General features: G+C 57.9%; 1 protein-coding gene across 5 annotated transcripts; it reads left to right on the top strand.

Moving 5' to 3' along the window:
• The first annotated feature begins 10,121 nt into the window (after window positions 1-10,121).
• Window positions 10,122-23,983, top strand: Zbtb7a (zinc finger and BTB domain containing 7A). Of its 5 annotated transcripts, none has more exons than XM_031349696.1 (3): window positions 10,122-10,242; window positions 18,534-19,789; window positions 22,356-23,983. In XM_031349696.1, exons 2-3 carry the CDS (start codon window positions 18,546-18,548, stop codon window positions 22,819-22,821), a joined length of 1,710 nt encoding a protein of 569 aa, XP_031205556.1. In that variant the 5' UTR covers window positions 10,122-10,242; window positions 18,534-18,545; the 3' UTR covers window positions 22,822-23,983. The 5 variants fall into 5 exon arrangements, with proteins under 5 accessions (XP_031205556.1, XP_031205557.1, XP_031205555.1 ...); XM_031349697.1 differs by having other exon boundaries at window positions 10,161-10,255; XM_031349695.1 differs by lacking the exon at window positions 10,122-10,242 and adding an exon at window positions 10,928-11,316.
• Window positions 23,984-25,369: the final 1,386 nt, after the last annotated feature.

Genomic DNA, 25,369 nt, shown 5'->3' with positions numbered 1-25,369 from the left:
TCCTATTTCTAGAAGAACCCTTTATTTCATTTATTTCTCTTCATGTTGGATCTAGACTTCAACACATGTCCTTGTGGAGTGGTCGGTGTTTGGACAGTCTGGTAAGCGCAGGAGCCAGCCAGGTTAGCTCAAATGGGCTCCAGCTTTAGAGATTCTGTCACAAAATAGGAAGGCCCAGTTGGTGGCACTTGAAGCAGAGACAGGTGGCTCTCAAACCCTATGGAATGTTACAGAGGAACACCCCGTGCCTAGCTCTGGCCTCAAAATACACCCATGTGCATGTGCACACAAACAAGGAAACTAGAGGTCTGCTAGATGGAGTGGCTCACAACACTAGGAAAACTGAGGCAGGAGGATTGCCATAAGTTTGACACCAGTCTACAGAGGGAGAGAGCTCAAGTCAAAATCAGTTGATAAACCAAGTACCAGGTGCAGTACTTGAGAGTGGAGGCTAGAGGATCAGGCTCAGTGTCCTGAGTTACATACATGGTGAGTCAGGGGCTAGCCTTTGCTAGTAGGAGGCCAGGAAAGGGGGTTGTGTCAGTAGCCATCCTGGTAGGTCAGTACACTGACCACAGCAGTTTCAGGTTGAGAGTGACTGGCCCTGAGTCCATAGGTGTCAGGGGCACATCTCAGCACATCTAGAGCCAGGGGACCTAGTCTGGTGAAGGTAGTACATATGCAGGAACAGCACAGAACCCAGATGTGGGGCACTATGGGCTTCTCAGAAGGCAGGCTGCCTACTTGAGCCATGAGTGGAATGGGCAGCTACCTCCCTCCTCTACCCTATCTCCTTAGAGCAACTGATCAGGGCCCTGCAGCCTTGGGCCTTGTGGCTGTGGGCACAGGTGCCACCCATTTCTGGGTAGCCGTGGCTCCAGAGACTGCATGGTCATGGGGCTCTGGTTTCTACCAGCTTCCAGGGGACAGAGGAGCCTGTAGTGCCAGTGCTGGGTTTCTGGTCAAGCTGGTGAGGAAGGAACCCAGCCTCACTGAAGGACTTGCCCAGGGCCACCACCTGTTCCTAGATTGTGCCTACATGGACTCTGACACACTGAGCAGGTGGGGATATAATGGAGGGAGTTCTTGTGGAACAGCAAGCTGAAGTCTCAAAGTTGACGACCCTGGAGGAAGACCTGGCACCCTGCCTGGTAAAGGATATTATTTCTCAGCAAGATCATGGGCCAAAGGCTGAACAATATCTATTTCAGCCAGTGTCTCATGTAGCCCAGGTTGGCCTCCAACTCACTGTGTTGCTGAGAATGACCTTGCAAGCACTGTACAAAGCACAAGGATGGAGCCCACCACAGTCATGTCGTACATGATAGGTGAACTCTGGCCACTGAGCTACAGCCTACAAATCTGTTTTGTTGCCAGTTTTGATTCCAGGACAGCCAGGGTCTCTCTATATAGCCCAGGCTGGCCTCAAACTCCTAGATCTGCCTGCCTCTTCCTCTTCACTGCTGGGATTAATGTGACCATGCCAAGCCCATGACATCTACTTAGTATTCCCTGCTGCTGCCTTTGAGCCCCAAGAATTAGGGTTCTCCTGTCAGCTCAGTCTGCAGCAAATGGCTCCATGGAGTTGCAGGACCATCCCTGATGACTTCATGCCCCACTCAAGGGAGTCATTGGGTTGACCTCACCCCATCTACAGCCTTGCTGGAGTCACGTTATGCAGCACAGATGGACTTCCCTGAGTACCAAGGCAAAACAAGAAGATCCTAATACTCCTGGGAGAGGTAGATTACAGCTGAGTCTGGTAGAATTCCCAGATAGAGCCAGGTGGGACCTTGCATTGGTGGCACACACCTGTCATCACACCACTTGGAAGGTGGAGGCAGGAGGATCAGGAGTTCACAGCTATTGCCAACTACATAGTGAGCTGGAGGCCTACCTAGGCTACACAGGACCTTACCTCATACAGGAGGGTGTCTTGGTGTGCACTATTAACCCTAGCCCTAGCAGAGGCAGGTAGATCTGTGAGTTGAAGTCAGGTGGCTCTGAAGAAGGCATTTTAGGACAGCTAGGGCTACACTTGTCTCAAAAGGTGTGGGGTCCTGGCAGCGCCAAGAGAAAAAGCAATCTAGATATTCATTGGTGCTGGCCTTTAATTGCAGGATTTGAGAGACTGAGGTAGACAAAAATGCCCTGAATTCTAGGCTAGGATGGGTTACACAGAGAGCCCCTGTTTCAGACCAAACAAACGGACTGGGGTGAAGTGCTTTGCTGGCAATCGTGGGTCCTCAACACGCACATGAAAAGCTAGTGCATTCCTGAAACCTCAGTGTCATGGAGACTGAGGGAGGAGGACCCCTGGGTTTAGCAGCCACACAACCTAGAGAAACCCATGTGCTCTTCAGTGAGAGACCCTGCCTCAAAAACCAACATGGTCAATATCTATGACCAGATCGCCACTGGCTTCCATGCATACACAGGAAAACAAGATAATTCCAGCATGGTACTACATGCCTGTCATCCATGGATGGACCTTGACCCTGACTGATACATCAGAACAAAGAATTTTCTTACAAAGACTCTGGTCCAGATGGGTGCGTCCCTAAGGTAGCTGGCCTGTCCCTTCATCCCTTCTCTAAACTAATGTCCCTCCTCAATCCTTGGGGAAACTTTTGAGATACTTCGTTTTCAGTGTGTGTGTGTGTGTGTGTGTGTGTGTGTGTGTGCATGCGCGCACGTGCACACATATGTGTAGTTCCTGTCTGCAGAGGCCAGAAATAGGCATCAGATCCCTGGAGGTGAAATTACAGGTGTTTTTGAGCCTCAGATGTGAGTGCTAGGAACTGAACTTGAGTCCATTGCAAGAGTAACAAGTGTTTTTGTTTTGTTTGTTTTTAACTTTATGTGCATTCCTATCTTCAGCCTAACCTGTTTACTACATTTATTTATTATCTATTTATTACAGGACAACTCCTGAGAGTTCCTTCATCATGTAGAACTCAGAGCTCAAACTCACACTTGTTTGCAAGCACTTCACCTACTTAGCCATATCACTGGCCTTTTGGGACTCTGAGCTCTTTGCAAACCAGTCCTCGCTTCTCCAGGGTTCCCCACACACAGGAAACATGGGGATTCCCACTTTCTACGTCAGTGGCTTCAGTCTTTGCTTGTTCTGCTCTACCACATGGAGTCTTGTGAGCCATGTCGGGACATAGGCAGAGTGGGGCCTCTCAGCCTTGGTGACATGGAGCTATGCTCTCTGTCACTCAGTCAAGGAGCCTGGAAGACAATGGTGTAGAGAGAGGGCAGCCCCATGTTTCATGGTTGCAACTTCAAGGGAGGCGTGCTGTCTTGGATCCACACCCCACAAGAAAGAGCCGGAAGTACAGGAGGAAGCCCGAGGTGGGGTGGTAGACCCAGGGCCCCTCCTCCTTCCCTTCTCACCTCAATGTCCCTCTTCCTCCAGTCTCAGTGAGCCCCAGCCCCAATCTGGGAGCCCCACTGAGGGCTTCCTGGGGGAAGTGGGACTAAGGGTCAGGGGCTCCTGCTGGGACCTGTCTCCTGCAGTGGACCGGTTTCTACACGTTGTGTGTGTGTATGTGTGTGTGTAACTTGCTTGCCTTGTAGTACAGAGATCACTCCAGAGCCTTTGCACACCCCAGGCAAGTCCTCACTGACCTTACAATACCTTACATATGTACACATGCTTTTGAGAATGCGTTAATGATATTAGTGAGTTTTGGAGACAAGGTCTCACTATTACACCAGGCTGGGCTGGGACCCACAGAGATCTACCTACCTCTGCCTCTTGAGTATGGGGATTAAAGGCTTGCATTACTGCAAGGGCTTGCATTTCAGTCGTCAGGCTTGGCAGTAAATGATGTGACCCACTGAGCATCTCCCTGACCCTCCACTTTTTTTTTTTTTTTTGAGAGGTCTCTCCCTCCCTCCCTCCCTCCCTCCCTCCCTCTGTCCCTCCCTCCCTCTCTCTCTCTCTCTCCTCCCAGGCATGTTCTGGAATCGTCCCACCACCTGGGAACGCGTGAATGTAATATGCATTAAACGGGTCCCGAGTATTTAGTGAGTAAATAGTGAGCTGTCCTCCCTCTCCAGAACCCTTTGGAAATGCCATGCCAGCCGGGCGACTCCCACACTCCTCGATTCCCCCCTCCCCCAGGTCGCCACCGGCACCCCGGGCTGACCAGTCACCTGACCCAGTACCTGTCCAAGCTCGATCAGGCCCCATGGGGGCGCTAAGGCACCCAGGTACGTGGATTTGGTGTCCCTGGCTGCCAGCCAGGCTTACCCAGGTGTGTGTCTGTCCCCAAGGCCCCGGGACCAGGTAGGCAGGCCAAGCCGGGTCCCACCTGCAGGAAAGGATATTGGGGTGGGGCGAGGTGGGGGTGGAGTGAGGTGGGCGGGCTCAGGCAAACACTCAACGTAGGTCCGGACGCAGGTGCTGAGTTGTCCCTCAGGGCCGGATGCAATCTTTTGTTTTGTTTTGTTTTTTGAGGCCGAGTCTTTCTCCTGGCCCTAGCCGCCCTAGAGCGCCCGGCTGCTGGGTGCCGCCTTGAGCACCTTCCATCCCGGTGGACTCTGGACCAAGAGTGTCCCTAGCTGGGACACTTCGGTGACCCACATCCTGTTCTGCCTGGGTCGTCGCCCTGCCCCTCCCACTGGGTGGGGAGGGGGTTCTCGGGGGAATCCGTCAGGCTTCTTAAGTGTGTTACTGGGTGAGTGTCCCGACACCCACAGAGCGACCCTGACCTCAGGAGGAACGGGCCCGCAGGTGAGACGTGCTTCCCAGTTAGTGTCACTTCGGGCGCGTTTGACCTTGACCCCTAACCTTAGCGCCGAAGGCTGTGGGGAGAAGAGCTGGGCGAGCCGAGGGCCACTGCGTGGGCCTGGGGCGCCGGGGACGGCACTCGGGGCGCCCCGCACCTGTCCTGCCCTGCTCTGTCGCCCCAGCGCAGTCCGTCTCTCTCTCCAGCTTGAAACTGAAACCACCGTAGCGAAATGAAACCAGAGCCCAGGCCCTGCAGCGGGCGGAAGGGGACAGCACCGCAGACGCCCGGCCCACGTGGCAGGCCACTGCGGGGGGCGGAGGCGAGTCCTGCTGCCCAAATTGCGTTGATTTTTTTTTTTTTTTTTAAGAAGGAACCCGTGGGGACAACTGCCCCTGCCGCCATGTCCTCTTCCATACCCTGCCCGCCTGGCAGCCCCAAGGCCTCTCCTGACTGCTGCATAAATGGAGCGCAAGGGCACTGACCTCATTCATTTGGGGGACTCTTTCAGTCTTCACAGGTCACCCTAGATAGGAGAATCCAGTGTGGCCTCAGGCTACCAAGCATAGGTGGAGGAAGAGCAGCCAAAGAACCTGACTGGTCCACCAAGTGCATTTATTTAGGAAAGGAACTAGCAAAAAGACACCTGCAGCATGCAAGACTGAAGTTAGACTCTAGCCAGGACACAGGCTCTGATGCTTCTTTGGCCCTGCAGGGCACTGGGCAAGGTCCCCCTGGCTTCCCCTGCCGTTGGGAGCTACCCCAGTTGTAGTTGTCACATATGTCCCCATACATGACAGAAGGTTCTCTCGGAGGGTTGTGGGCCAGGAGGCCACGCCCAGTGTACAGAAGGAAGAATGGGCATTACAGGCACATGTGGGGAGCCATCAAGAGTTAAACACAGCCAGCTCCACCTTCTGCCCATTGGTAAATGCTAGTCCCCTACCCAGGGTCTCAAGTAGTACAGGGTGTCCCAAATTCACATGGGAGCTAAGGATGACCTTGAACTCCTCCTGACCCTCCTGCCTCCACCTCCCCAGTGGTGGGGCAACAGGCATATGCCACTGTCACTCCCCACCTCCTTTTTGAGTTTGATTTCTACCTTCTCTACATAGAGCTCCAGGAGACTGAGGCCTGCCTAATGAGATCCTGACTCACAAAACAAAAGAGAAATGAATGAATTAATGAATTTAAAGAAAAGAATGGAAAATAGTTTGCAGGGGTTTAGGCAGTGGGTAAAGCCCTTGCCTGCTGTCCAAGCACAAGGGTCAGAAATTCAAAGTCATTCTCAGCTACATAGTAAGTTCCAGGCCAGCCTGGGCTATCTCAGACCCTATCCTTTTTTTTGGTTTTCTCGGTTTTTTTCAAGACAAGGTTTCTCTGTGTAGCCCTGGCTGTCCTGGAACTCACTAGACCAGGCTGGCCTCGAACTCAGAAATCCACCTGCCTCTGCCTCCCAAGTGCTGGGATTAAAGGCGTGTGCCACCACTGCCTGGCTAAGACCATGTCTTTTAAAAAATATAGAGAACCTACTAAATAAAGTAATTTTCACATCTGGTGGCACGTGTGTGTCTGTTGGCTTCTGAGTCCCCTCAGCTGCGACCATAGTGGTCTCCAGGCTTTGTCATAGAGTAAGCTAACTCTGGCCTATGTACAGGCTGTTCTCAGGAGCCAGGGATCCACCCAGCCCCCACCCTGTTTTCCAGCCACTGTCAAGTCTACACTCACACAAACTGCCTGTCTGTGAGGCAGCTACCTACCAGGATAGACTGCCATTTTTCTTTTTTTTTTCTGAGACAGGGTTTCTTTGTGTAGCCCTGGCTGTTCTGGAACTCACTCTGTAGACCAGGCTGGCCTTGAACTCAGAAATCCGACTGCCTCTGCCTCCCAAGTGCTGGGATTAAAGGCGTGTGCCACCACCACCGCCTGACTTTAAATTTTTTTTTTGAGACAAGTTCTCACTATATTGTTCAGGCTGGTTTTGAACTCAAAGATTGTCCTTTATCAACCTTCTGAGTAAGCTACCATCCCTGCAATGATGTAGTGGTGTAGACTGGTCATCCCAGCAGTCTAGGGAAGCAGAAGGATTAAGAGATGAGGTCATCCGTGGCTACATGTGGAATTCCACGCCAACCTGGGCTACTTGAGAGGCGTCTCAAAAACAAACAAGCCGGGTAGTGGTGGCACACGCCTTTAATCCCAGTACTTGGGAGGCAGAGGCAGGCAGATTTCTGAGTTTAAGGCCAGCCTGCTCTACAGAGTGAGTTCCAGGACAGCCAGGGCTACACAGAGAAACCCTGTCTGGAAAAAAAAAGACAAACCAAGAAACCAAACCAACCAACCAGAAAAACAACCAAACGAAACAAAAACAATCTGGGCACTCAGAAGGCAGAGGTAGGCAGATCTCTGTGAGTTTAAGGCCAGCCTGGTCTACAGAGGGGGACTCTGTCTCAAAACCAAAAGGAAACAAAACAAAGATCCTACCCCCAAAATCAATTCCAAAATGCCGTTGTGGTTGGCCAGCTCACCCCATCCCCTCCCTGTCCGTGTTTGGTTGTGTTGTTCATTTATCTTTGCCCCCCCCCCCCCCCCGGGATTTGTCTCCTATGCATCCTGTAGTCACTCTGTATGAGGGTATAGGGCTTCCCAGGAGCACAGAATTCCGCGATTCCTTCCTCACATTTGACCTTGGTCCCTGTGTGTGTGTTGGGTATTGAACTCTAGGCCTTTCATGTGCTAGTCAATGCTTTACCACTTCTTTGTGGTTTTGTGACAGGACAGGTAGCCAAGCCTAGCCCCAAGCTCTTCTTTTAAAAAAATTATTTTTTTATATATTTGAGTACACATATATTTCAGACACACCACAGAAGAGGGCATTTGATCCCATTACGGATGGTTGTGAGCCACTGTGTGGTTGCTGGGAATTGAACTCAGAACCTCTGGAAGAGCAGTCAGTGCTCTTATCTGCTGAGCCATCTCTGTAGCTCTTCTTGACTCCCCTGTCTCTACTTCTCAAGGATGGGGATCCTGGGTGGGAGTCACCATACCCAGCTCTTCTAGAACTAAAGCCCAGGCTGGCCTTGAAGTTACGGAAGCAATCCTCCTGCCTCCTCCAGTCTCCTCTGGAGGAGTTAGACTTGAGCCTCTATACTCAGATAGTTTTCTTTAGTTTAATTTTTGAGCTAGAGACTCATGTATCCCAGAGGGGATCAAATTTGCTAAGTAGCACAGGATGATCTTGGACTAGTTCAGGGAGAACCAGGAATTCTCCAGGCCTCCAGCTCCCAGGGATCATAGGTGTGTGGCACCTCACCCACATTGTTTAAATTAGATTAGATTTGGATTAGATTTCTTTTTTTTTTTTAATTTTGTTTTGTTTTTTGAGACAGGATTTCCTGTGTGAAACTGTCCTGGCTGCCTGGATTAAATTTAGAAGGGGATGGCCTCAAACTCATAGAGATCCCAGGGCACCTTTACTAGGATTAAAGGCATGTACTACCATGCACAGCGATTTTTAAAAATAATGTATTTATAGCCGGGGGTGGGGGGTGGGGGTGGGGTGGCGCAGGCCTTTAATCCCAGCACCTGGGAGACAGAGACAGGGGGATTTCTGAGTTCAAGGCCAGCCTGGTCTACAGAGTGAGTTCCAGGACAGCCAGGGGTACACAGAGAAACCCTGTCTCGAAAAACAAACAAAAAAGGTATTTATTCTTATTTTTCGAACATGGTGCTTTGCCTACATGTTTGAGTGAGAGCACAGGATCCCAGGGAGCTGAGGAAGTCACAGGCAGCTGTCAGCTGCAGTGTGTGTGCTGAGAACTGAACCCAGGTCCTCTGGAAGAGTAGCCAGTGCTCTTAACTACTGCCCAGCCTTAGCCTCCATTCTCTCTCTGCCCCCTCCCCGCCCGTCGACCCCCCTAGTCCGGTGGTAGGGAGGGTCTGCTCCAAGCCCTGCCCCCTGTCTGACCCATCAGAAAACTGGAGGTGATAAGTTCTCCCGGGCAATGCTGGTCCTCCAGGTCTCTCAGGAGGGTCTAGCCTGAGGTCACAACTGGAGTTGGAAGACGGAATTCAAGGCGACTCCTCAAGTCCCCAGACCACCTATTCCAGGACCAGCAACCGTCTCGGGGAAGCCGAGGTAGGTGGAGGAACGTCGGCTGTGGGCGTGGAACTCCGGCCGGCCTGGCACGGGTGACCCCGCCTCCTGTGGCCCAGCCAGGGCCAAGCGGGCGCCGCCGCGACCCGGGTGCTTCAGTGCTCCTAGGCTCCGGTCCGCGGCCGAAGTTCCGGGTCTCCCCCCCCCCCGCCCCCAGCCGGGCTCACGTGGCCGCCCGGAGTCCTTCCCACCTTCTTGGCTAGTGTCACTGCCTGGCCCAGGGCTTCCACTTCCCCTGTGGGGACCTCCAGGGTTTCCCCTTTGAAGGCAAGTTATTATACAAAAAGCCAAATGTATTTGGGTGTTGAAGGGTACATTTATTTATTTTTATCTTTGAGACAGGGTATCACTCTGTAGCTCTAACGGCCCTAGAATTCGCTGTGTAGTCCGGCTAGCTTCGAACACACAGGAGATCCACCTGCCTCCTGAGTGCTGGGATTAAAAGCGTGGGCGGCCACGCCCGATTGAACCGTACTCTTAATCCGGTTTATAAAAAAATGTGTTGGTAGCAGAGGGGAGGGGGGTGTCGATGCCTTGAGGTTAAAAAACAAACAAAAAACAAAAGAAAACCAAAATCAACATACCGGGCTCTCTTCGACCTGAGGCAGTTTGTAAATAATATCCACAATAGTAATAACAATGAATGAAAAACACCTAAAGTTAGGACCCGGCATTCGGAGGCTGACATCTTACACAGGCAAACACTTAAAGCCAAAGTAAGGATGGCCAGTCGCCATGTGAAGGGGAGCTGACGGGGAAACTGAGGCCGGGCGCTGGTTCTAACTCCCCGCTCCGCCCCCTCCCGCGAGCCGGACCCACAGCCAGGTCGTCTGGTAGCTGTGGCGCGCTGGAACCCGAACCCAGCAGGCCTGGTGAGCAGGGATGTCGCCCGTCCCCTCCTCTGCCTTCCCCTCCCTCTCCGGACCTCTCCCACGACCAGAGAGGAAGTGGGAGAGAAAAGGACAAGGGGGTGAAAAAAAAAAAAGAAAAGAAAAAAAGAAGGAAAACAGAAAGCGCTGGGTTGGATCCGCACTTTCCCACTTCCCACCTCCGTCCTGCGGAGCCGCGCGGCGCCCCCCTGCGAGGGTCCGGGTCCACGCCCCACACCAGCCGGGCCAGCCAGCCGGCTGCGGGGAAAATTACAAGGCCTGGAAAACAACCGTCCTTCCCCGCCCCTCGCCAACCCCTTCCCCGCGCTACGCCCCTGGCACAGCCGGGTGGAGGCGACTGTTTTATGTAATCGCGGGGCGGCAGGTTTGCTGGCTGGCTGCACCGGTGAGGGCGGGACCCCCGAGCTCAGCTGACATCTCGTGGCCCTGCAAGTCTTCCCCTGGGGGGTCCCTGGTACGGCTTCGGGGTAAATGAAGGCGCCGATGGGGGGTGGACGGAGAACCGACACTCCGAAGCAACCTCGCTTCAGAGTTGCGAACTCTGCGTTCCTCGCAGTTTGGGTAAACTGAGGTTTATCGCCGGTGGGGGTTAGGGGACCTGGAGCTCAGATGCAGCTCCTGATCCTTTTCTCTTCCTCTCCTGGGTTTCTGGCGCTACTTGGGTAAACTGAGGCCAAGGAGGACGGGAGCTCTCATGCAACCTCGCCGTCCTTGCAACAGACTCTTCTCCCTTCGGATTTCTTGCATTATTTGGGGGAAACTGAGGCTCAGGGAAGGGAGAGGAGGTGTCGTGTGGCAGCGCCCCGGTAGCCGCGGAGAGAGGTGTGAGGCGAGGGACCGTCACTTCCTCGCCTTCGCCTCAGCTCCCTGGGCCAGAGGGCCCCCTACGCCCCGGCACCCGGTCCTCCGGGTGCGCACCGCGCTCCCGCCCCCACTGCCAACCCGGGCCCGCCCCGCCCCGGGCTTCGGGGGCACAGCCCGCGCCCCCTGAACCCCGCCCTGCGCGCACAGGCCGGGTCTGTTTATCTGCGGCCCCCACCCCCTGCACCCGAGGGGCCCCTCTTGCCCGCCCCCAGCACCCTGGGGTGCTCCGGGCCGTAGATAAGCCAGCAGGCTGGCACGGCGCCGCGCACGGGGCGGAGAGGTCACGGGCTTGCCAGGGGAGGGGCCGCTGGGTCGGGGCTGCGCCCCCCGCCCGCCCGGCACCCCCAAATCCCTAATCGCAGCCCGATCTGCTCTCGCGGCGCAGCCCCGCGGGACGTGGCAAGAGCGGACCTGCAGAGCCTGTTCTGGCCGCGGTGGCCGGGGGGGGCGGGCTGGGCGTGGGGGTGCCGGCGCTGCGGCACCTTTAAGACGAGGGAGGACCCCTCTTGCCCTCGGACAAACCAGGAAGGGAGTCGCGAGCATCATACGGGGCTTTGCGTACTGTACGGCTACTGTAGGGGCAGTGACGCCGCCGCCCGCCCGAGCGAGGTCCGCGCCGCGGGCTGCCCCGATCGCGCGTCCTCCGGGCCCGGGTCCCCGCGAGGTAAGCTGCCTGGGCTGAAGGGGGCCCCGCTCCGGGAGAGGTGGGTTTTGTTTTTCTTGTTTTCTTTCTTTCCTTTTTAATTTCCTTGCAGGGTGGGGACGGGGCCGGGGGCGCAGTGCGTACCCCGAGCGCCCGTACGGAGCGGAACGGACTGGATAGGGGATCTGGGGCGCCTCCGCAGCTCCGGGGTTCTGGAGACCAAGGTTGCCGGGCCAGAGCCGGAGAGACGAGTCGGGAGGCAGGCGGGCGGGGGGGACTCCGCCCGGGTCCCTCCGGGGCGAAGGGCACAAGCCCGCTCCCGATCCCTCCTCCCTGCTCGGGCGGCACGGCCTCCGGGCTCCCGGCGCGCGGCCCGCGGGGGAGGGGAGCCGGGCCGCATCGAAGGCGGAGGTGGGGGCCGAGGGGCGCGTCGCGTGCTAAGTTTGCAATAGGGCCCGGGGCGCGCCGCTCCCCTTCCCGAGTGGTAGTGGGCAAGCTGGGGGCGGGGGAGGCCTATCCGGGATTGCGCGCAGACGTTGGAGTTGGCCAGGATGGAGCGCCTTGGCGGAGGGGGGAAGGGGGCTGACAAAACAGGGAGGGGGGCTTTGCAAAAAAAAAAAAAAAAAGGCTCGGGAGAGGCGGAGGGAAGGGGTGAGGGGTGGAGTGTCTGGGAGGCGGGCGCGTCCTCACGGTTCTCCTGGGCGCTGTAGTTCTTTCGCTTATCTTCAGTGCTTGACGTTTCGGAAGGTAGTCTGCGAGCGTAAACTACAAGTCCCAGAGTGCCTCGCCATAGCGGCGGGTCAGGGTGGGGCGTTGCGGAGGAGGGGTGGTGAGCGGCAGACCAGAGGGCCAATGGATACTAGAAACCGTCCGGCGCGGCGCAGCACGGGGGTGGAGCCCGCGTTTGGGCGGAGCCTGCGTGTAGGGGCGGGGTTTGTGCAGGAGAGGCGGGGCTTCCGCGGCTCCCTTGCCGGGGGCCGGTGGCGGTCCCTGCTTCCGGCTGCCGCCCCTCCCCTCCTGTTGTGTAACCGTTCGTAGGCCCCCCCCCGTTCGATATTTTAATTTTTCCCCCTTTCCCTTTAGTTCCGGACGCTCCGGGAGGAGGAGAAAGGTTCCTTCACAAGACTGGACGTTCCCTTCCCGGGGGAGGGTGTGGTGTCGGGGGGCCTCAGTGCTTCAGGCGAGGCCGGGGATGCGCGGCCTGGCGCGGGCCTGGCCGGGCGCGGGGGAGGTGACGGGCGGACCCAGATCCGGGGTAATTTGCATCGCCCTCCCCCCAGCCCGGGTGGGGATTGGCCGGGCGGCGGCGGAGGGTGGCGCGGGGCCGGGCTCAGCGTCGCCCGCCGGGGCTCGGAGCCGCCAGCCCGCCGCAGCCATCGTCACGGTCGCCGGCGCCCGCGCGCCGCCCGGGAAGGAGGTAGGAGCCGCGCGCCCTCTCGGCTGCCGTCCTTTCCCTTCCTCCTTCCCTTCCTAATGGTGGCCGTCGCCACCACGTGCGCCCCCGCCGCCGACCCCACCTGGGCCTGGCACCCAAGGGTGCCCACTTTGGTGGCGGAAGTGAGAGACAGATGGCTTCCCTAGTTTCCTCCTCTCCTCTCCCTCCCCTCCCAAGCAGACCTACTTAGCTCAGCACCCGTGAATGACTAAGCTCAGTACCCACGGGTGACAGGCTTGGCGGAAGCTCCGTGTCTTTCCCCCCACCCTCCTTGCCACAGCTGCTTTCCCCAGCGAGGGTGTCTCCGGCCTCCCGTGTCAGCGGGCCAACCCCCCCTCCACCATCTTCCCCCAAGCCTGGGCCCAGGGCGTCATCCTGAATGGCCGCTCCCACGCTGGGGGTAGGGGGGAGCCACCCTAAACACCAAGCTGACTGCTTGTAGTTGGCAGGCAGCGCTGTGGTGGGAGAGGTCCCCAGGCCCTTACTCGCCCCCTGCGTACAGGCTAGACCCTGGATTGCAGAAAGGTTCACTCCGTGGGGGGGACGTCTGTTCATCCCAGGGTCACCTCCACCCCACACCTTTACCAAGGGGAGGGACTCCCAGTGGCTCCCCCAGCTGGGCCCTGCCACCTCTCCGGGGCTGGGCTCGGGGCTCTGTTTACCGGCAGGCATCGCTGTGGAGACGGCCTGGGGGAGGGAGGGAGGGGACAGAGCCTGGGGTGGAAGACAGGCAGGAAACAGGATCCAACGGGGACACTGAAATTTTAATTTGCCGGTCACTTTGGGGGTGGGGGGTATTTATTATTTAGTTGAGATTGGCTGCGGCCGAGGCCAGTCAGCACCTGGCCTGTGGAGAGGGAGCCACACACCTCTGATCCAGAGTGTTTGGGGGCGCTGAGGCCACAGAGGTCCCGAGTAGCCTGGTGTGGGGACGGCTGTTGGCCACAGCACCTTGCCCTTGGTGGCTTTTGGGTTCATTCTGTTTTTTCCTCGCGGCTGTGTGACCTATAGCTTGGTCCTTGTCATGTAGAGGGAAACTGAACCGTGGAGTGGGGAGGTCCCAGGTGAGCCAAGGTCTGCCAGGGGCCCAAGGGAGGTGGAAGGAGGCCCAGGAAGCAGAAACAGACTCAAGGTCACATGCCCAGTGGTCCTGCCTCCAACTGTAGGGGTCTGTACAGATCACCTAATGTCCCTGGTGTCTGCCCACCTGTGTCTCTTCCAAGAGATCTGGATGCCTCAGTAACACCTGTCACCATCATAGGGACTGCCCTGGATGACATTGAGCCCAGAGAGGGATATCCACACTCCAAGGTCACACAGCTGGAAGCTAGCACTCCATCCTTGGCCTGAGCACCTGGCACCCTGTGTGCCGGGCACCTGGTGGGGGGTGTGAGTGACCCAGACCCACCAACCGTACCAGACCTGTACCCCAAGTGGGGCAGTGCTGTGGTTTCTTCTGATTATTCCAGGAGAGATTGAAGTCACCTTTCCAGGGCCTGGCATGAGGAGGGGTCCGCATGTGACTTGGACGGGCTGCATGAGGAGCTGTTGTCTTAGATTCCTCTCCCCTCCCCCATTGAGGTTCATCTGTGTCCTCTCTGGTTCCCTGGGGCCAGCTCAGAGCACCCCAGGGCCTGCTAGAAGGTGGGCGTGGGTCTCAGCCACCTGAGCCACCTTGGGCTTCCCCCACCTCTTGTGCCCCAGGCTTCTCTCTCAAGACCATTTCTGGCCCTGCAAGAGAGCAAACTGGGATGGGGCCTGCTATCCACCCAAGAGTGCCACATTCCCTCTTTTGTGCCTTAATTTCCCCTACTGTTCTTTTCTGGACGGAGTTCACTTAGCCAATCTGAAACAGATTTGGAGTGACTGGTGGTGGTTAGAGCGCCTCTGCCACCCTGAATTGGCCGAAGGACCTCTGTTCTGCCAGCCTCCTGGGGGGGGGGGCCCATGGCCTGTGCAGGGGCCAGGGGCCCTGTGCCCTGCCTGAGCTCCCTGGGGGTTATGTCGAGGGAGGGGAGAGGCACCCCGGGAAGAACGAGTTAGGCAAGACCAGCCAGGTTCAAATTCCAGCTGGCTCTGTGACCCTGGGCCAGTGGCTTCCCCTCTCTGATCCAGAATCCCCCTGTGTTGAGAGACTGGGGCCAGGGTTCCAGACCACCTCCCACAGTGTGTGTCCATAGGTGGGTGGGTGGGGGTGGGCCAGTTTCCTTCCACCACAGCCTCATATCCATGTGGGATCTGGAGTGTGGCCGGAGGATCGGCTCCTCCATCTGTCCCCTCAGCAGGCTGGGGCTGGGCTACTCAGTGGCCGTCCCCACCCACACCTTTCTGGTTTGACGGGAAACAGGCCTTCCTGGGGGCCCACCTTGAGCCAGGATGTGTCTTGAGAGGGGAGGTGGCACATTCTTCAGGCCCCTGGGGCATTGAGGGGTGGAGGTGGGGGGGAGGTGCAGGTGGCTTCAGGTGGCAGACAGGCCCTGCCAGGTCCCTCAGACTTTCTTTTTGTGGGCATCCTGGATAACAGGTGCGACCATGCTCCTTTGTGGCTGGAGGGGACCTGAGTCCCTTCAGTCTGCCTTGATTGCCTGTAGTGGCAGGAACCTCATCCCCTCCATCTGGGGCGGGGGTCTGGCTTCCACTTGGAAGTGGCCTAGGCCTCTCTTCTGGACTTCCTGGATGTGTGGCACTCAGAGCGTGGGAACAGGGTGGGCCTGGGCCCCACCCTGTAGCTGGGCTCCCCACAGGCCTGCCTGGCCCCACCCCTACACTTCCCACTTCCCACTGGGCCGCCTGCCTTCCTGCCTCTGGCCCTTTAAGGCCCAGGGCAGGAAGCCCCTCCCCATTATGGCAATAACTGCACAGTAAATGGCAGGGCCTATCTGAGCCCTGCCTGGCCCTCTATTGCTACCTAGTCAGGGAGGGCAGGCAGGCAAGGGGCCGCCTATGAGCCCTCACCGACTTCCTGCCCCATTTGACCAGACCTGGAGACCAGGCCAGGCGAGCATTGGCATCAGGTCAGGGTGCTGTAACCTATGGGGACCAGCCTTGCAACACAGGCTGGGAGAGGGTGGGGGCTGAGGGACAGGGGCCTGGCGGGCTGCACCTATGAGCTAGGCTTGCTGTGTGACCTTGGGGCGGCTTCCCACCCTCTCTGGTTCTCGTGAGAGGACTATGAGAAGCCCAATAACCTCACGGGGTTGGTGGGCACTCTGGCAAGGGTGTGCCAGGTGGCCTCGAGTCCCCAAGGAAAGTGAGGGCCACAGCCTGTTACAGGAACTCATCCAGGTGGAAGGTGGGTGGGGTGCTGGGGAGGGTGGAGTCTGACCCCTCATTAACTGGCCTCTCCCCCAGAAATATACAGGAAGGTAATGAATGGCAATTTTCTTCTCAGCCCCTTCCCAGAAGCCCCTCTTTCTTCCTGAAGGTGGGGCCTGCAGGCCAGCCCTAACCTTTACCTGTGTGACCTTGGAAAACCCCACATATAGACCTCCACCACTATATGCCTGTCCCAACGACTGAGTTCGGCCCCAGGAGCCTTCCTTGGTTATCCCTGCAGTTGGCTGAGATTACAGGACTGCAGTGTGGACCTGGCTGGGTCTGCTGTGTGACCTTGCCTGTGTCTCTCATCCCATCAGGGTTGTAGAGGAAGATTCGAAGGAAGGCACCTGATTAGTTCCTGAACACTATAGAAAGGGGAGGGCAGGTTGTCTTGAAAGTAGCTACAGCAAGTAATCCTAGGTTAGACCAGAGGTGGGACCAGCAGCTGTCCCCTGATACTGGGTGTGTCTGCCTGCCAGGTGGGTGGAGTAGGGTGTGGACCCGGGTCTTTGGTTCCTCTGACCTTTTGCTGTGACCCTTCTATATGGCCAGGCCTCAGGAGCCTGTGCCCCGCCTCTACAACCCAGAAGGGGCCTGCCAGGGCCTGCCCCTTGCTGGTCCGCCGACTCAGCACTGAACAGCCTCAGAAATCCCACGGAGGCAGGCACGGGCAGGAGCTGTCGTGCAGGGGACCCTGGCAGGTGTTGGGGAGGTCTCCCTTCTGAGGGACACATCCCTGGAACTGTGCAGAACCACAGCCCCTGCATGCTTCCCTGCACCCTTGTTCACTGGAACTGTGGCGGGCCTTGGCCTTCCCTCTCACTTGGGGCTGTTCCTGGGGTGAGGCCCCTGAGAGGCCCAGGTGGTGCCAAGGTCTGGGGCGTGGCGCGGCAGGTGGTGCCTGTTCCTGGAGAGATGGCGGGCGGGTCAGGTGTCTGCAGGGGCCCAGGAGCTCTGAGGAGACAGGGACTGTCACTTTTGTCAGTGGGGGTGTGTATGATGTGAATAGGGCTTTGTGGCCTTGGGTCTCCCAGGCCTGGCCCTTGACTAGGGACATCTGCCCCAGCCATGACCTGGAGCCTGGGTGCCTTTGTACTTAAAATAGGGCTTCGGCAGCCCCAGGCCCTGGTGCTCAGCGGCTGGTGGGAAGCCAGGGTGGCCGTGCCCAAGGCAACAACCAGGCTGAGTCACTTGGGTTTTTTCAGGCCCAGGGGCCCCTGGAGGGCCACTTTTTGAGCCATTCCCAAAGGGGGGGGTCACCCTGGCTGGGGGATGTCTTTGGGGTCACATGCCCCCTTCCTCTCTGTGGCAGACTGTGGTGGGAGGGGGACAGGCTTGTCTTGTCTGCCCACATGGTCCCTAAGGCCCTGGGCCAGACGGCAGATGGTGGCAGGGGGTGGAAGCCACCAACGGGGGCTCCTTGAGGGTTCCCCAGGGCTGTGCCTGGCATAGGGTTCTCCTTCTGGCCCCCTGGTCCCTGAAGTCACATCTGAAATTTCCCTTCCGTGTGGCTGCAGGGGGTGGGCTGCTTAAGCAGCTGGTAGGTGGGTGGGGGTAGGGGCACAAAGGACTCTGTGTCACCAGCCACTCTTGTAGGGAGAAACCCACTATGGACTGTGCCCCCTGATGGCCTTCTGGGTGAGGCGGGGGACAGGAGGGGCCCAGAGGCATCAGGAGGCTAAGGAAGGTGTAGCTTAGGCCCTGTCCCTTCTGGGAACAACTTCCAGTGGCCCCTGGCCCTATAGTGCAGGCAGGCTGTTCTGGATCCGGAGGAATGTGGGCCTTGTTGGGTGGCGAAGGGCAGCCTGGCTCCCTGGAGAGGGCGGAGGGGTGGGGACAGCGCCAGAGGGTTGCACAAGGCCGTGGGCAGATGAGTCACAGCTGTGGGGGGACAAAGAGGAGGGGTGGGGTGGGTGGGACAGCCTAGTGTCCCCTCTGCCAGGCTCCTCTAGGGATGGCTGCCCATTTGCCAGATGGGGAGTCTGAGGCCTAGAGCATGCTGAGCACCATCTGGGCAACATAGCAAGGTGGACAGGAGGCCCTGTTGCTGCCCTGCTCCCATTGGTGGGGGGGGGGGGCATGGCGTGAATGGTAGCTTGATTTTTCTCTGTTCCTCACCAACCTGGTCTGTCCAACTCTGGGGCACCCCTAGTGTACAGGTCCCAGCCAGGCTTGGGTCCTGGAGCAGGGCCTGTTGTAGTACTAGTTTAGTCCTGGCCTCACTTTGGGGCCCTGGATAGGTGGCTCCCATCCCCTGGCCCATGGCTCCCTTTTAGGCTTCCTGGTGCCATCCCTGGAGAGACTGAAGCTGGAGGCCTATCTCAGGACCTTACGCCTGGTCCGCAGGCACGGGGAGACCCTAGCCATTCGACTCTTCCTCTGTCGCATTGGGTCTTGATGTGTTTTGCTATGGTGTTCCCCTGGGGAAACTGAGGCCAGGCTCCAGCCAGAGATATTCTATGCTAACTGCCGTCCCTTTCTGCAGGTGTCTCGGAAGATGGCTGGCGGCGTGGACGGCCCCATCGGGATCCCGTTCCCGGACCACAGCAGCGACATCCTGAGTGGCCTGAATGAGCAGCGAACTCAGGGGCTGCTGTGCGACGTGGTGATCCTGGTGGAAGGACGTGAGTTCCCCACGCACCGCTCGGTGCTGGCCGCTTGCAGCCAGTACTTCAAAAAGCTGTTCACGTCGGGAGCTGTAGTGGACCAGCAGAACGTGTACGAGATTGACTTTGTGAGTGCCGAGGCGCTGACAGCGCTCATGGACTTCGCCTACACCGCCACACTCACGGTCAGCACGGCCAATGTGGGCGACATCCTGAGTGCAGCTCGGCTGCTGGAGATCCCGGCGGTGAGCAACGTGTGCGCCGACCTGCTAGATCGCCAGATTCTGGCGGCTGACGATGTGGGCGATGCGGGCCAGCCCGATGGGGCGGGCCCCACGGACCAGCGCAACTTGCTGCGCGCCAAGGAGTACCTGGAGTTCTTCCGCAGCAACCCCATGAATAGCCTGGGCCCTGCTACCTTCCCATGGTCTGGCTTCGGTGCCCCCGACGACGACCTGGACGCCACCAAGGAGGCAGTGGCTGCCGCTGTGGCTGCTGTGGCTGCAGGAGACTGCAATGGCTTGGACTTCTATGGCCCAGGCCCCCCAGCCGATCGGCCCCCAGCGGGCGATGGCGACGAGGGCGACAGCACCACGGGGCTGTGGCCTGAGCGGGATGAAGATGCCACACCCGGAGGGCTCTTCCCACCGCCTACTGTCCCGCCGGCCACCACGCAGAATGGTCACTATGGCCGTGCAGGAGCCGGCACAGGTGAGGAAGAAGTGGCGGCGCTCTCTGAGGCTGCCCCCGAGCCGGGCGACTCCCCGGGCTTCCTGTCAGGCGCTGCAGAGGGCGAGGATGGGGATGCAGCTGATGTGGACGGGCTAGCGGCCAGCACCCTGCTACAGCAGATGATGTCATCGGTGGGCCGGGCGGGGGACAGTGATGAGGAGTCACGCGCAGACGACAAGGGCGTCATGGACTACTACCTGAAATACTTCAGTGGAGCCCACGAAGGTGATGTGTACCCAGCCTGGTCTCAGAAGGGCGAGAAGAAAATCCGGGCCAAGGCCTTCCAGAAGTGTCCCATCTGCGAGAAGGTGATTCAAGGTGCGGGCAAGCTGCCCCGTCACATCCGCACGCACACAGGCGAGAAGCCCTACGAGTGTAACATCTGCAAGGTTCGATTCACCAGGTGAGCCCCCGAGCCCAGCAGGACCCAGGTGGACCTGGGAGGCTCAGCTCCTGGCCTCTTGGGTGTCTCTCTCCTTTTTTGGGTCTGTGCCTCCTAGACTTGCCCTTCTCTTTCCCCACAAGCCAGAGGTTGGTTGCTGGCATCACTCCACCACCTTGGTGTTTGTTTCAACATGGAGACCAGGTGGGCCCGCCTGGAACTCGCAGAGATCCTCCTGTCTCTGCCACCATGCTGGGATCAAAGGCCTGTGCCCCTACAAATGCTCCCCAGCCAGCATTTGTTAGACACCTGCCAGGTACAGGAATGCTGAGGTGGATAGAACCAGCACAGGCCTCCCTGAGACCATTCAGTTGAGCAGAACAGCTGTGCAGAGTCCCTGGGGCCAGTTAGCTTGGAGGGTCTTTGGGCCCAACCAGTAGTGGGTTTCGGGGGAGGTCCTGGGAAGGAGCCATGGGGAGTTCAAGGCCAGGCCAGGAGCTTTTCAGAACTGGATCCGAGGAGTCAGAGTTGAACTTGGCTGTGTGAACCCAGGGCAAACCAGATCTGTGTATGCATGAGTGTGCCTGTGTGCGTGTGTGTGCGCGCGCGCATGTGCGTGTGCGCGTGCATGTGTGCGTGTGTAGGGGTGACTGGCAGGCAGGGGTGCAGCCAGGCCCAGTGACTCAGCGCTACCCCCTGCCCTGGGGTTCCCCAGCCACGCCTACCAGGCCTGAAGAAAGAAGCCATTGTCTTAACTTCCTGGCCCCACCCGACCCCCACCCCAGCACCCTGGCCCCCTCCCCAGAGGGCAGCAGGAGAGGGTGCGGCAGGGCTCCAGTGCCCAGGAGTGCCAGGTAGGGACAAAGAGCAAGCGTCATGAAGGTGGCTGCTTCCGTAGGTGAGACCAGGGGTGGGAAGGCTCCTCAGGCTCTGGGCTCTGGAGGGACCATCATGGTGGGGGTCTTGGGTCACCAGCTGCCACCTCACAAAACTTATTTTTACCTGGCTCCACCCAAGCCTGGGGCTGGGCCTTCTTCCTCTCAGAGAAACAGACTCAGGGACTGGTGCCTGCTGAGGCTCTTCTCCTGTGGCCTACCTGCTTACCCCTTCCTTCTCTAGGGCCTTCCCCACCCCCAGCCTCACCCCCACCCCCAAACCGCCCCCTCTAGGCCCAGAGCCCAGGGGCCCCTGTGACTCACAGTGAGCATTGAGTAAGGCAGGCTTGTAGCAGCCGGGGCTATAATTACTCAGGCCAGGGCTTGGGGTGATGAAACTGGGGCTGCCTCCCACCTCTAACCTGCCCCTGTGTGGCCCCCTGCCTACTCTGCATCCCCCCTCTGAGCCCTCTGGGGAAATCTCTGTACAAAGCTAGGAAAACTGTAACCACTGTGGTGCTGGACAGGGGCTTGTGCTGGGGGACAGCTGCTGACCCCCAATACTCGGTACAGATAGTGAGAGTGAAGTGAGTGGCCTTGGGGATTCATTGTATCCAAGTTCCCCTGGTACAGCTGAGACGAGGGTCTGTTGCTACCCTCGGGGCAGGAGGGAGCAGTGGGAGGCAATGGGGTGGTAGTACAGACAGAGCCGGAGCAGAAGTGTGGACTCTGGGGATTGGCAAAGGCAGAAGGGCATCCAGAGTGGCAACAAGGAATAGAAGTTAATCAGTCCTCAGATCAAAGGACGCTGTCAGGGTTGCTGGAGGATTGTGGATTCCTGGCCAGCCTGGGCTACATGGGGGGCCCAAGCCTCAGCACAGGACAGACACAGACTAGGAAATGTCACCCAGGTCAGTTGCTGGCTGAGACCATGTGGGAGAAAAGAGAGCAGCCTGGGGCTGAAGGAGCAGGAGCTGTTGCATACTGGGCAGCAGGGCCTGCCTTTCGCAGGCTTGTTAGGCTTGTTAGGCTTGTTATTTTCATCCCCTCTGTGGGAGGGGGGGGGTTGGGAGGCGTGAAGAGGGGCGGGCAGGCAGGGGCCATGCCCTCATCCCAGCACTCAGGAGGCTGAGGCAGGAGGATGACAAGTGCAAGGGCGTGGTTCCGAGGGGCACTTCCCCTTAACAGCCCTGCAAAGGCCCCAGTTGCAGACAACTTGACAGCAAAGACACAGTGAGATCTTGGGGTGTCGAGGCCTCTGGGGCAGGTTCATGTGAGAGTCTAGGAGGCCTGTGACTGGATGGTCTTGGAGTGGAGGGCTCTAGCTCACAGAGATCTATCTGTCTGTCTCCAGAGTGTTGAGATTATGGGTGTATGCCATCTCTTTAAGGACTGAAACTAGAATTTTTCAGTACCTGGTGTCATCTGTCATAGTTCTGGATTTGGCATCCAGCAGACACCCATTAAATCAGTTCTGTTGGTGCGAAGAGGCACAACAGCCTCTGACTGGCTGTTGAGAAGGTTTAGTATTTTCCTGTGTTGAACAGCAATGTCAAGTGCCAGCTTTGCCCCACATCCCATCTCCCGTTTTGCTGGGTCTCCTCACCCCCACCCCACCCCCCTGGTTCCAAGGTCTGGGAACAGGGGAGACAGGTATCTGGGTGGGGCCTGGGGTCTCCCCAGGTATCTGCTGACCATGCCCCCACCTTCAGACAGGACAAGCTGAAGGTGCACATGCGGAAGCACACAGGCGAGAAGCCGTACCTGTGCCAGCAGTGCGGCGCAGCCTTCGCGCACAACTACGACCTGAAGAACCACATGCGGGTGCATACAGGGCTGCGGCCCTACCAGTGCGATAGCTGCTGCAAGACCTTCGTGCGCTCCGACCATCTGCACAGACACCTCAAGAAGGACGGCTGCAATGGGGTCCCCTCGCGCCGCGGCCGCAAGCCCCGTGTGCGGGGTGTACCACCCGATGTCCCCGCTGGGGCTGGCGCGCCCCCCGGGCTCCCAGACGCCCCGCGCAATGGCCAGGAGAAGCACTTTAAGGACGAGGAGGAGGACGAGGAGGAGGCCAGCCCTGACGGCTCGGGCCGCCTGAATGTAGCGGGCAGCGGAGGAGACGATGGTGCAGGTGGCCCGGTGGTGGCCACCGCCGAGGGTAACTTCGCAACCTGACTCGTATTAAAACAAACCAAAAACAAAACAAAAAAAAAAAAAAACTAAGAACAGAGAGAAACCACCACCCACCCCAGCACCACAAGTAAGCAGTTCTCTGTCCAGACGCCCTCCATCCATCCACGCGGACATGTGTGCGTGCATATACCATGGCCGCGGGCGCCTGCCTTTCTCAGATCCTTAGGATGTGGCCCCATCTGCTCCTGTGCCCCTCGCCCCATCCACCAAGGGGTCCCACCCAGGGGCCCAGCCTGCTCCTGGCTAAGGCGAGGGTGATGGGGACCCCAGGACAGGCGTCCGGCTCCTTGCTGGTTGGTTTTAGGAGGTCTTAGACAGACCTTAAATGCTCTGTCCACTATGAGTGGACGTTAAAATGGTCCCCGGCTCCCCACCCTCCTTCCTCAGGGCACTTACTAAAGAGGGGGGTGTCCCCTCGGCCTCCCTCCCCGCCTGTGGCCTCGCATCTCTGCACATCCACCCTGGCCACCACTGACATACAAATCTATTTATTCCCAAACCTGAATGGCCAGAGCGGGGATTTGGGGGGCCGCTGGGGTCCCCGCCACCCTCTTTCACGGCACTTACACCTGACGGGGCCCTCAGGGCCACTGCTCAGGGCGACCCCCCAACCTTCCCATCTCTGCTTGGCCATGCCCCCACCCCATGTCCAGAGATTGAAAATTGGTCGTCACCCCACGCCCCACTTTTTAAGGCACTTTTTAGATCTATTTCCCCTTTTCCTCCTTAAAGACAGTTTATATAGAGATATATATAGAGAGAGATATATAAAATATTCTTTTCCTCAGAGGAGCCGGCAGCAGTTTTGGGTGGACGTAGCCAAGATCAGAGGGAACCCCAGGGACTCAGGCAGAGACAGGCAAGGGAGTGGGAGAGACCACAGCTTAATGTCACAAAACAGCAATAAAACTCCAAGATTTTAGTAAACACGAAGGCAGAACATTTAAAAAAAAAATCAGCAAAAGCGGTGACAGCCACGTGGGGATCTTGGCACTTTGTAACTGAACGGGTACTTTTCATTCTTAACTTAAGAAATGTTTACAAGTTGCACCCAGCTTCTATGAAAAATTGAAGAGAGAGGGAGAGCAGTGGGAAGTAACTAAGTCAATTTATTTTTGTATAAAATAAAAAGAACCCCAACCCATTGCTCCGGTAGAATCCACTTGCGTTCCCGAGACTCAGGGCGGGGCATCCAGGGCGCCAAGGGAAGGGACCCGGGGGTTCGCTTGGCCTGCCTCCGGGGCTCCCGAGTCTGCCAGGGGCCTCTGTCCCAGGTTATTTTATTTTCTGTCTCTGTAGGAGACCACAGGCCTGGGAGCCTCAGGCCACCTGTCCTGTCCTTCCCAGCTCAGGGATGTCCCCGAGAGAGGGCTGGTCCTCGGCTAGCCAGACCCCGTGCCCCACCCCCCCGTCTGTCCTCCCTGTGTGGTGGCCCCCCTCTTAGGCACCCCTTCTTTTTACTTAAAGGCACTGACTGTAACCCAGGGGCTAGCACCTGAGCCCTCCATACCCCAAACTCTGGCTTCCCCCAAAGGCCCGGTATTGACCGAGCCACAGGCCACGGACAGGGGCCGGGGTTGGGGGACATGGCTGCTGGGTGCCAGGGCGCCCCATGTCAAACCCCGTGGCCAAGGTGGAACCAAACTTGGGACCTTGTCCATGCACACTCTGCCCAGCCCTTCCCAGTGGGTGCCGGCGGGGTAGCGGGTGTTCCTGTGTCCCCAGCTGACAAATGTCTTTCTTTGGTTTTAAAGGGAAGCTCATTGAGAAGGTTGCTTTCCAGTTTCTAGTAGAGGGATTTTCCTTTCTAACTCCTACCGCGCGAATCCCCCTCCCCCCCATGTCTCAGGATCCCCCCTTGGGCCCAACAGAATGGGCCCAGGGGCGGGGTGGTGCTGGCCTCCCCTCGCACCCCACTTCTGCAGTGAGCTGTCCTGGGAACTGTGCTGTGGAGGCCGAGTTGGGCCCCCAGACCCCCATTCCCAGACAGGTCAGCCCCTCCACCTTCTCGCAATAAAACCAACTTTAATCACATGTCATCCTGGCCAATGGCCACTAGACTTGGGGTGGATGGAGCCCTTGGGGACTATGGTAGGGTGCCCCATGACCCGCCAGCGACACAGCAAACCCCCTTGGGAATTGCACTAAACCCTTGCCTCTCGCTCCGCGCTCAGCTTCTGCCCACCCACACCCACACCCACCTTGCCTTAACCGCCAGCCCGACCTAGGGGGCCACAGCCACCGCATGGGCCCAGCGCCGGGACATCCCCCAGCCCCCTAAAGGCCCGCCCGTACCCCGCCTCCCCCAATATACTGCAATCACATACTGTATATAGAATGTGGATCGATTTTTACAAATTTTTATTCTTTAAATTAAGGCCGTGATAAAAGTTGCCAAAGAGAATTGTGGAATTCACTAGAGGTTTGAGCGGAGGGTGCTGTAGAAAGGTTTTATTTGGTTGTTTGGGGTTTATTTTGTTATTTTGTGTGTGTGTATGTGTGTGCGTGTGTGTGTATTTTTTTTTTTCTT

Source organism: Mastomys coucha, unplaced genomic scaffold (genome assembly GCF_008632895.1).
Source record: "Mastomys coucha isolate ucsf_1 unplaced genomic scaffold, UCSF_Mcou_1 pScaffold4, whole genome shotgun sequence".
Taxonomy (NCBI): Eukaryota; Metazoa; Chordata; class Mammalia; order Rodentia; family Muridae; genus Mastomys; species Mastomys coucha.
This window is presented reverse-complemented; position numbering and strand designations above follow the sequence as displayed.

Coding starts and splice junctions, on each gene's coding strand:
- Zbtb7a (XM_031349693.1), top strand. CDS start 12,488: ATGCGCGGCCTGGCGCGGGCCTGGCCGGGCGCGGGGGAGGTGACGGGC. Junction 12,713..18,533: donor GCGCGCCGCCCGGGAAGGAG/GTAGGAGCCGCG, acceptor CCCTTTCTGCAG/GTGTCTCGGAAGATGGCTGG. Junction 19,790..22,355: donor TGCAAGGTTCGATTCACCAG/GTGAGCCCCCGA, acceptor CCCCACCTTCAG/ACAGGACAAGCTGAAGGTGC.